The 11,456-nt window shown below is 39.1% G+C and overlaps 1 protein-coding gene across 3 annotated transcripts in view; it reads left to right on the plus strand.

The window, feature by feature from the left end:
• Nucleotides 1-2,687, plus strand: part of ATP10B (ATPase phospholipid transporting 10B (putative)) — a 60,683-nt gene extending 57,996 nt beyond the window's left edge. For all 3 annotated transcript variants that reach the window (XM_020584822.2, XM_039559650.1, XM_039559651.1), the window contains exon 21: nucleotides 400-2,687. In XM_020584822.2, the coding sequence (XP_020440411.2) occupies nucleotides 400-904 (505 nt within the window). In that variant the 3' untranslated portion in view covers nucleotides 905-2,687. The remainder of the gene's footprint in view (nucleotides 1-399) is intronic.
• The last annotated feature ends 8,769 nt before the right edge of the window (nucleotides 2,688-11,456 follow it).

The raw sequence follows: 11,456 nt of genomic DNA on the forward strand, positions 1-11,456 counted from the left end.
TTTATAGTACAGTAGGAAAATATTTTGACAATGGATGTTTTAGGATGTTAGCCAATCACCCCAAGGGGGTGGCTGATCCTTTGACCAATTAGACTATGAAGAAAAAAGTCTGTAAAAGAGTTTGCAAAATAATTAAACAGAGGAATCTTGCTGCACAATGCCTGCCTGTTGGATCTCTCTTCTCCTCCCTACCACTGCGGGACAGCATGATACTGTACAAGTCAAAGTAAATATACAGTAACATGTTGTGTTAAGATCCAAGAGACAACTTTAATCTGCCAGGTATTAGGTGTCTACCAGATGTCTGTGGAGAATGGAAAATTAGTTTCTGTATTTTTGATGTAGCAGACGTAACAAGCCCACTGGTAAAAAAAATCCATTCTCTTCCTCTTTCATCAGGTTCTTTATTTTTGCTCTACAAGGAACCCTTGGAGCATCTCTTATTCTAAAAGCACGGCGAATAGATGCACTTCCTGAGGGGCAACAGGTTCTTGAAATCCAGAAATTAAGATCAAGAAAAGAAGCCACTTCGTGTGCACCTGTGGCATCACCTGCATCTACTGATGGCCTTGACCAAAGCATCAGCCACTTATTTGTGTCACCGTTTCTACATCCAGCAGCAGCTCTGTCTCACGGGGACAAAGAAAATCAGGGATTTTCTGCCTCTGAAGTAAATCCTCTCGAGAGGCGGACACCTGAGGAACGCTACTACTTCTTCAATAGGTGGGCAGAGGAAGAATCTGCTGCTACAGATCCTTCAGCAGGGCCTTTCTCTGGACATCATCCCTTTGTACCCAGCAGGGTAACGCCTCCTGGGCAGGAGGTTGGCAAATTGACTAAAGAGTATCCTAACAACTTTAACAATGGAAGCCACCGGCGGTCAGTGAGTTCAGTGACACTCTGAAAAAAAATTCAGAAATGCAACCCACAGCCCATGTGGAGAAGGACACCAAAGGGAAAATAAAAATATTTATGCTTAGCAATTATGCTCACTAGAAATGGAAAGAGAGGCGACTGGATTAGTGCAATAGCAACTCTAATATGCAACTTTAGCTGAATACATCATTGTCTGGGTTTCTTATTACATGACTTTGTTCTTCCTGGTTTGGTCTTGTTAGAGGAACATGACCATCACGCAGTTGCTGAGAATTGCACAATTACTTTTTTCAGCAAATAGTGTATCTTATTAATAGGGAATACTTGTGAGGTTTCAATGGTTATTATTATGCTATTGAGGTAATAGAAAGAGAATCCATTCTTTTTTATACCAAGTCTTAAAGCAGCGTATCCCACTTCAGGTTTTATTATCAAAATCTTAAAAATTGCTTACTAATTTAAAAATTATAATTCTGCATGAAAAATTGTTGCCTGCAAATAGTAAAGGTACTTGCACAATAACATCAATGGAAAGACATTAGAATATGTTCCAGATTTTTATATATGTACTTTAGGCATACAATAATATCTGCCCTATAGCCTGTTTTCACTGAAGAGTCAGCTTATGGTTTTTATGCAGATAGCGATTTGACTTGATACTGTTAAGAAAAGGAAAAATGAGCTTACAAAGATGAAGAATACAAATACTGAACTATGTGAACTGCCAGGACAACTCAGTGATAAGTGGAGTCTGCTTCTTCATACTTACAAAAGTAGATAAATATAGCAAGTCACATTCAAGCATTTATGCCCTAGAATTCTAAAGCTGTCCCCTGATTTTTCCTCTAGAAATTCAGTTTCTTATTTCAATTCCCTATATTGTTATGTGGTGCTGCTGCAGCCAATCAAGTATGGATCATGCTCCTCCTCACAGTTCATCACATATATTAGTTGATGCATCACAATAATGGAGATTTTGACAAGTAATATATGAAAGTCACTAATCACATTGTACAAAGTACATGGTGTAAAATGACTAAAATATGCATAATATATTCACCCTTTTTGGTATCTCAGGGCAATAAGATTCAGGAAAAACCATAAGATATCACCATCATAACTACTTATTGCAATGCAATGAAAAGTGACTTTGGTATTTCTTATAGAAATGTTGACTAGTAAGACCATTTCCCAAGTTACTCTTCACAGTGTGGGATGAAATCTTACCTAGTTTTAAATTCAAGCCATCTGTACTTTTGTGAATCTACCACTGGTTTTGATTTAATACGTTTTAAGCCTTTTTAATACATGCTGTATTTAGCTCTTTGCTACCTATCACAACATATATACTAACATATTTAGCAATTTCTAATTTAACTTCTGTATGTTATAATAATTACTGTAGCTAGAGTCTTCAAGTTCTTACTTTAATACAACTCGGGCAAAATTGAGTAGCATATCTCCCACTGTGATTTCTGGTAGCCAGAGCAAAATTATATGTAAGAACTCCTTTTGTTAGACTATTCATTGTCAGTTGTTCAACAATCCAGTAAATTTTTTTGCATGATAAAAAAATTGAGGAAATTAAGTGTAGCTGAGGTTATTGTTAATGGAGTGTGAGATTGTTCAAATGTTTGCTTACTAGCTGGGAATGGACCTGGTGTGACAAGAGGACAAACATCAATCCTTTACCATTCACAGACTTTTTCTAAATTAAATGGTCCATTTCCTTTGAATTTAAAGATGGCAATTCTTTACACACTGTACTACAAAATGTAAAGTGTTTCATAGAAATAAATGTGATAAAGTCACGCCTTTGCTGTGTTGTTGAGAGGACAAAAACAGAGGTGAAGGAGTTCTTTTCCTACTGTCATCCATGAGCAGCAAACTGATATTTACGCAGATTGCACCTCTGTATAGTAAGAATGTTTGTCTGAAGAAATACTGAAGGTCTGAAATGTCTGAAGGTGACAAACTTATCTGAATGTGCAAGGGACTAGACATGTTACAGTTACCCAAATCTGGAAGAGTTCCTGAATTGAATGCAAATTGCATGCTTTCCTGAATTGAAAGTGTAGCGGGTTTGGTTCTGTAACCAGGCAGAAACACCAATTTAGTGGTTTGGCCCAAAATACTCATTACTGTTTATCTTCTGTGAGATAAGAATTAGGAGAAACACAAAGCAGGCACCGACTTTGAAAGAATATAAAGAAGTTTATTAACAGACCTAAAAGAAGAAGAAAAAAATCATACCACACCTTCAGAACTCATTCTCCTCCCCCCACCTTCCTCCCGTCTCCCACTGACAATGTAAAAAGACAACCCTTAAGATGTTCAGTCTGTTTACCACTTCCATAATAACCTTGTTCAGTCCATTTAGAAAGAGAAGTCTCTTCTTGCTCGTGCTATGAAAACATTATCACAATGAGACAGCCGCCCACTTCCAAATAACTCTGTTCAGTCCATTTAGGAAGAGGTCTCTCTGCTTGCATGTGAGTCCCTTCCCGCGACTTGCAGCTTTTCCCACAACTGCTTTCGAGGGTCCACTCTTGAAGTTTTTTGGGGTACAATTTTAAGGTTGAGCCGTTCAGAAACAAAAGTTCTCTTCACCCATCTCTGGGAGCATTTCATCTCTAAGAACAGAGGCCCTTCTCCTTCGCTGGGAGCAAAGGGTCTTCCTCATCTTCATCTTTAGGACTATCTCTGGGAGCATCTCTAGGAACTGAGGTTTTCTCCTTTCCCATTTGGAGCAAAAGTCCTCATCTGGTCCATCTCTCCCTGTCCAAACTTCTCATGAAATTACAGCTGCGTCAGCATCTGCCTATCTCAGCGCAGGTGCTTTTGCTTACGAGTTGAACACTCCACCCCCCATATCTTCATGAAATTACAACAGGATACTCTGATATATCATAGCTTCACAACAGACTTTCAGCTTTAAGCATCTCCTCTTTCTCTTCCCTCAGTTTTTCAGCTCTTCACAGCAATAAACGGTTAATCTCACCTCGGCCTTGCAGCTGGAATGTGGCTTATCGCAGTGGAGAAGGGGGAGAGCCAAGCCGCTCCGGCTGCCCACAGCAAGGCTGTGGGGGGTTCCGCGGGTGGAACAGGGCCCATCGGCTCCAGGATGGCCCACAGCCACCTGTCCCAGCACTGGAAACGAGAGAGAGCTGGGGGGGGGGGAGTTTGTCTATTCTTAAGTGTGTATCACAGAGGCGGTCACAATTTTAAGTGGTTTAAAGGATTGTCCATATTCAAACTGGCCAGCTGATATGTTCTGTCAGGTCATAGAGAAAGCTGTAAGAAGAACATCACGTCCGAGACTCAGCTTGCTAACCTATGACAGAAAGGCAAGAATTAATTTCATGTTTTCTCATGAGTCTCTGCAAAATAGTTCTACTGTGCATTTTGCACTGGCTTAGGGTCAGAAATAGAATAGAGGGGAGGGTCCTTTTAAGAAAGGAAGGGAAAACAGGATTGATTAAGAACGCCAACAAAATGACCCCTAAAAGTTTTTTAGTGATGGAGTTCCTGCTATGTCTGGGAATAAAAGAAGTGGAAGAGTCCTTTTCTAAGTAGTTTCTAAGCTTTAACCAAAAATACTTAGGTCTCTTAAAAGAAAGAAAGAAATAATCCAATTTTGCATGGATGCATTAAATAATTCTGTAGCTAAACATATAAATCGATAATTCTATTATGTGGTAGATGACCACAAATGGTCCAATGGATGAATTTACCTGGACAGTTTGCAGCATAGAGGAAAATAACCCTTTTGTTTTCCTTGATCTTTGAGGAGAGAGAAAACTGAAATAAACAGAAACAAAAGGAAGCATCATGCAAGGCTTGGCCTCTGCATTCCAGCTGGCACCAGAACTTTCTATATCTTCCCTCCTGGGTGACAGTGCTGCCAGCCCTCTGCCAAAGCTGATGCTGCCTCAGTTCTGGGCTCATATTCACTGCTAAACAGCTTCATCTTCCCTATGCTCTTGGCTATGCACTTACCATGGACTATCGCATGTTAAAAAGATGGTGAACAGGCATTTACTTCCCTTTGATAATGAGGTAAATTTGGGATGTAAGATCAAGAAAAAAACCTTTTTTTTTCAGTGAAAACAAGCCTACAGCAAGACACACAGTCACCTAAGGAATTTCTTTGGAAGAGGGGAAGTTTATTTACTAAATGGGTTATTTAGACCTAACTGGATTTCCAAGGTAGCTGTATTTCAAGACATATTTAATAATACTGTCAAGGTCCATGTTTCATTAATTCTAATGTGAATGCTTCATAATAGAAAAGGTGTCTCACTTTTTAAAATATCCTCCGGTGATCTTCAATATTTCATTTGCTTGAACAGTAAAGCGTAAAATTAATGAGGGGGATGTGTAAAATTACTGCATTCTTTTTATTCTTGTCTCTGATGTTATTTTAATAATGATACTGCATATTCAGCAGTGCTTTGAGGTATACGGAGCGGTACCTACCTGAAAAACAGGAGGTGAGCAGGAACTGACCTGCTAAGTCTCTTGGCTAACAGATACGGTCCCCTGCTGCTTGCAAAACTCAGTGAAGAGCCATCCCTCATGTTCTCAAAACAGGCAAATTCTAGGCTCTTTTAACACAAGATTCAGGAAATAAGAACACATCTACAATTTGTTCATGTCTCTATCAATATGGCCCACTGGAGATGTCTCTGATAGTTATAGATCTGCTGCATGTTAGCAATAACTGTGCAGTTTAAAACGCAGAACTCTTCAGGTGTGAGAGAGGAAGGACACCAGTTTCTTCTCTTTTCTAATACACATAAATTTTAAAACTCTGTGGAGATGGGTTCTGTGCTGAAGCACGGTGAACTGCTCCTTTTCCCAAGGATGAATTGCATATATTTTGCCACTTCCGTTGACTGATATTGCAATGTTTATTCATCTGTTTGATTGTAGTTTGAGGTGGTGTATGGGTGCAGGTCTATTAGCTTTAAGGGTAAGGTGCCTGCAGGGAGGATGTGGCATGATTAGGTACTTGTAAGCAGCACTGATGAGTAAAAATATAAACATGGAGACAAGAGACTCTTGAAGATAATGATCACGGAGGGTGGGATTTAGAGAGACAACCAAATAATACTGAAGAGCTTATAAAGTACTTTTGACATTGCCAGTGACTGGAACTTGCTCCAATTATCAGTATGTGAGACAACTGCAAACAGAACTTGCTGTCTGGCTGTTTAATACAACACCCGCTTATTCTCATTTACATAAACAAGGTTGAGAAAGAATACAGTCTGAATCATTATTTTTCAAAAAATATATGGGGATCTGCTTTCTGAAGGCATACAAGGCAAGGGTTATTCACTCACATTCCCGGTGGAGCTACTGAAGTATGCTCCCAGCTCCAGCCATACTTTCCGGGTTAGTGCTCAGAGACCTGGTGTGGTTATTGAGTTCTTCAGCAGGAGAGCAGAGATCTAAAAGTTATCAACTTAAATGAAAAAAAGGGTCCAGTTTTGGGTCACAGAGACTAAATGTTGACCTTCACTTTCAGAAGCCAGGTCATGATGCTACAGTTTCTTGTACCCATTACTGTTCAACACTATAAAGCTGAGACAAAGTTTTAATGTGACTGGGACAGGAAACATTAAAAATATTTCCAAAAAGTAGCCAATAAAATGGAAGACGAGTCTAAACAGAGATGGTTCCTTGCCTTTTTTATGCTTGTATTCCTCTATTTTATAAACATTTTTCTATTTAACCTCAAACAGATCATTTAAGGAACTTCTGGATATTTATTTTTCTATTCAAAAAAGGACAAACACAAATCAATAGACTGCAGGCAGATCAGGAGAGCTCCTTTGAAATCAGCTGGATTCCATTGGAGTTTTATTAGTGCCTATCTCATTTTGTTTCTACTTTAATTCTAAAGACTTTGCCAGGAAGAACAAATATGTACACATGCTCAATCAGAATGGATCCTCTTTCACAAGGTTTAGGCAGCTTGTGGCCAGAAATTTCATGGTCTAAATCAAGATCTGAAGAGCAGAGCAGACTCTTAATTCTCTTCCTGTGTACAAGGGGTGGAGTGGGGGTGAATGATCAGTTTCAAGACAAGAAGTACACTGTAATGATAAAGGAAGAATACGAACTCTTACAAGAACTTCTGGAGCATTCTAAACAAAATCTTGAACTGCTTTCAAGCATTGTTCAGAGGTCATTAAGGGCTTTAAGTGTCCATCTAACATGTATCACGTAGAACAAGTCAAGTGTGCATCCATGCATGTAAGTTCAGAGGACTCTGAAGAATTGTCACTCTCTTGCGATACCTAAAGTGAACTTGGTTTTAATCATGTTTTGAGAGGAGGTAATGCTGTAAATATTCAAATGCGCTTTCTCAAAACTTTTAAACATGTAATTAATGGGAATCTTTTCTTAAGATCCTTTGCTCCATTTCATAATCTTAAATTTCACAGTAGGGAAGGAATATAGTCCAGAGACATCAAAGAGCCAAAATTGTGTTTGCAGCTATTAGTTCTTAGATGAAAAAAGCCCAAAGCTGTAATTTAGACCCAAAAGGATTCTAACTCTCCAGCACTCTTCAATAATGCACCAAGCACCACACCAAATAAATATTTTAATTCCTAATACTAATTTTGAAGACAGCGTATTTAAAAGGAATGTTCTGGCACAATGTGTGTATTTGACTTGTGTTCTTTAAAATTCAAAATAAGTTGCAGTGTCTTGAGATTACTTCACATAACTGGTTATCCATTATATATTTTCGCAGAATCAGTCGAGTATCGGAGGAGAAAGACAATCCATGTCACATATTTTTCTACCCAAGTTTTATTAACAAAAAACCAAACCCAAATCCTGTGAGAAATGAGACTAGCCCTACAGTGGGGCATGCTTGAAGAGAATATGCTTATTGGAGTTTTGAAATTCATTCACTTTTTTTTATCAAAATAAAGTTTTTCTTTACTTCTAATGTATAGGAATATATCACAATAGTGGTAAGGATGAGGAACAAGCTCATATGCTGTGATAGATGACAAGACTTCCACAGTGTTCAAGGCATTATCAGAATCCATTTCATACCTGATTTGTTATTGTAAGCATAAAATGGGCAAACGTCCTTCACTGTTATAAATGTCTGCGTACTGGGGGAAAATGCTTTTATTTTCTATCAGCAAATAATGTTAAGTTATAGAGTGTTTAATCATGCTTGGTGAAGGTGATGAACTTTAGAGTACAAGTTTCCTTCCAATCCCTCCATCTTCAGTTCCCCTGAAAATGTCTAGCTTCATTTACAAAACCCTGAAAATTACTTCCACAGCTTGGAGGCTTCCTGGTGGTTCAAGGCTGAAGGTAGAGCACTAAAATGCAAACCATTTAGACATAAACATTACTTTGATTGAGGAAATCAGGTATTTGAGCTTATAGTTTGCAAATAAACTTTGAAAATCAGAACTCTGATTTTCTGGCACCTCTAGGCAGTGAAATTGCCTGCATTTATAGAAGAGTCTACATTATCTGGTATGACACAACCTAAAAACAGTTGATTTCTAAATAAAGCAATTGTATTCACGAGGCCAGAATGTAAGTTGTTGGAAGGTAGGAGAGCTCCACTGGAGTTAGTGAAGATCTCAGGTTTTATATGCGTGGAGACTCTCACCTAGACTCCCCACCTGCTCTTTCCAAAACGAAAGGCGTAGGTAAAGGCATGGAGGGGACTTGTCTGGGAGTGTGTTTTGCTTTGGTTCAGTCCGGGTCTCCCCTCGAGTTTTGTACCTTTGTATCTACCCAGTTTGTATCCTCCCAATTTTCTGCCAATTACCCCATTTCCCACCTTTGTCTCCTCCCTGGCCCTTGCCAATCATGCTGGCACCCCTCCCAGGCTTCTAGAAAGTTCTGGCAGGGGCATCGTGTGATTGGCTAGGGGAAAAAGATCCCTCCCTTCCTCTCCCATGGTTGGTTCCCTGACACGCCTTTCACCCTGTTCACCACACCCTTCCCTTCTCCGATTGGTTCCCTCCCGTGTTACCACCCACCCATAAATCCTCCTACAGATGCTTTCGGAGCTCGCGCCGAACTGGGCACCCCTGGGAGGTGGAACCTCGCGTCCGTGGCTCAATAAACTTCCCAGATTTAACCCAGTTCTGAGTCTGCCTCCTCCCTCCACCGCTCGCCTCCATCCCGGGGGTCCTGTGGAAGGACCCACGAGCCAGACCTCTGGTCTCCCGGAGTCCGGAGGCTGGCCCCCGCAGCCGACTGCGTCCGGAGCTGACCGGGCTGAGTGGGATCCACCCCAAGGGGACGCAGAGGCAGACTTGTACAGGGGTTAAAGAATATAAAATTTCAAACACCAATAACATAGCGGAAGGTAATTCTGGTAGTATCTTAGCAACTAGAGACACTTCAGGAAAAGCTGTATAGGGAAATAAGCTATAGCATTTTTAAGGCCTCTCTCTGGTTTACATTTCTTATGTTTCTGAAACTGGATTTCTCATCACAGTATTTGAAAACATAAATTTTTTTATTGGAGGACTTCATCATCTTCGGTTGCTGCAGAGGAAGATATATTTTTATATTTGGATCAGTAGTCACAAATTTATTAGACCATTTTCATTAGCGTGTGTCAGACTGGAAGGCAGATTAGGAGAGACAGTAGTGAAAGGAGGAGTTGGTGCTGTGCTGGAGGACCTTGCTTCTGTGAGGTCAGTGGCAAAGCCTCTGGTTCTTCAACTGCACAGAGACAGGGTCTGCATGTTCTGAGAAACAGGAAAGTTTTTTATGCCATATCTTCACTTTTTTTTTCTGTATAAAGTGGTTTCATCACTGTAACTACAGTCTAGATTTTCAGGATTTCTGTGTCACCCCAATATATAGAAAGCAAAAGGGGTTTTTTTAAATCATCTGAAGAAAAGAAATATGTTCCATAGCAGTCAAGGGTCATATGGAAAAAGTTTTATCACAATGCAGAATTAATAGGCATCAGTGTATTTTCAAAATACCAGCTTTCCAATCAGTGCTTTTGCTATAAAAATGTAGAAATCTTGAAGGAAAATGGAATTTGCAGTTAGTCAAATATTAGAATAATTGAGGTACATAAATACCAGTACATTAAACTGTCATATTCACTTTGTTGCTCTTTGACTGTAGGAGTTTCAGCACCTATTGATTGCTATTATTCCTATAATAATTAACCTCCATGATAACGACCACAAACATCAGAAGTTTGAAAACTATTTCATTGAAAGTATGTTGTTAAAGATGTTCTATTGGTTACATATAATAATGGTTTACTCGCATACTGGAAGGTTACAATTAGCTAAGAAAAAGGAAAAAAAGTTAAAGAGCAAACTAGTTCTGTTTGGTAAAAAGCAGATAGCTGAAGTTTTTCTGTGGGCAAACCTCTGTTTTGCAATTTATTTAGAGCTGCTTGCTGTTCAGTGATAAATGAAAATCTTTCTAAAGATAGACAAGAAATAGGCAATTATGCAGAATCCTCTAAATGCTCACAGTCAAGACATATATTCTCTGCTTACTTCTCTTTATGAACGCTAGTGAGTTATCTGTGATGGACAGAAAAGACGGTTTCAGCTTACAAAAGGCAGACAGATAATTTATTGTAAAAACACTGTGGTTAACTTGTGTATAGTTCTTTCTTTGTTAAGCCACTAATCACTCAACTCTGCTAAAAATCAGACATTTGGGGAAAGGAAAGTAATTAATTTTACTGTATTTCTGAAAAAGAAACTGTAGATAAGTAGTTTTAATCATTTGGCACTAAGACTTAGGCTCTATGTATTGAAACCCTCTGTCTGTCACCAACAGTAAGATCTTATAAGTCTTGTTATTTACTAAAAATTCATCCCTCTCCAGGGCCTTTATGTTTTGTTACCTGATTTGAAGCTGTCTCAACGGCAATTTTTAATTAGAATTTTGATGTTAAGGTGTCGCTTGTTTGTACCCCGGGCCGTTTTGAGCCAGCCCCTTAAGGACGGTCTGCCCTCAGCACAGCCATCCTGTGAGAATAAGCAGGCTTTAAGTTATAGTGACTGGGATACTTAGAGAAGTGGGGGATGCTGGGCAGAAAATATTTGTGCCAAATGTGGAGAGAATCCAGATCAGATTTATAGGGAGATATCCCTACCAATATTTTTAATCTTATGAGAACTAAAAGCTATTTTTTCAAAGGGAAATATGAATACATTCACAAAGTGGAAATTTTAAATGACTATGAATGCTAGTAGTTAATATCTTGAACAATAAACTGGAATTAGCTTCTTGTGCAAGTAGAAATATTCACCAACACTGTTTCATGTCCTGCCACTCTAGCAGCAGCCATCCATGGCATTAAAATTTCTGTCTTTCCAGTCAATATTAATGAGACTCTGAATGCTCAGACTGCACCTGCCAATTAGACTAAATTGACTAGTTTACTGTCTTTATAGCCTTTTGAAGTGTGATAAGCACCTGCTTTGGTTAACGGAGAAGATTTCTTGATTATAGCCTTTGAATTCTTTCTGGGAGGCTGCTGATGGCTCTCCTCTCTAGTTTGGAAAAAATTGAATTAGACTGAATGCTAAGAGATG

The sequence above is a fragment of the Corvus cornix genome, chromosome 13 (genome assembly GCF_000738735.6).
Source record: "Corvus cornix cornix isolate S_Up_H32 chromosome 13, ASM73873v5, whole genome shotgun sequence".
NCBI classification, from domain to species: Eukaryota; Metazoa; Chordata; class Aves; order Passeriformes; family Corvidae; genus Corvus; species Corvus cornix.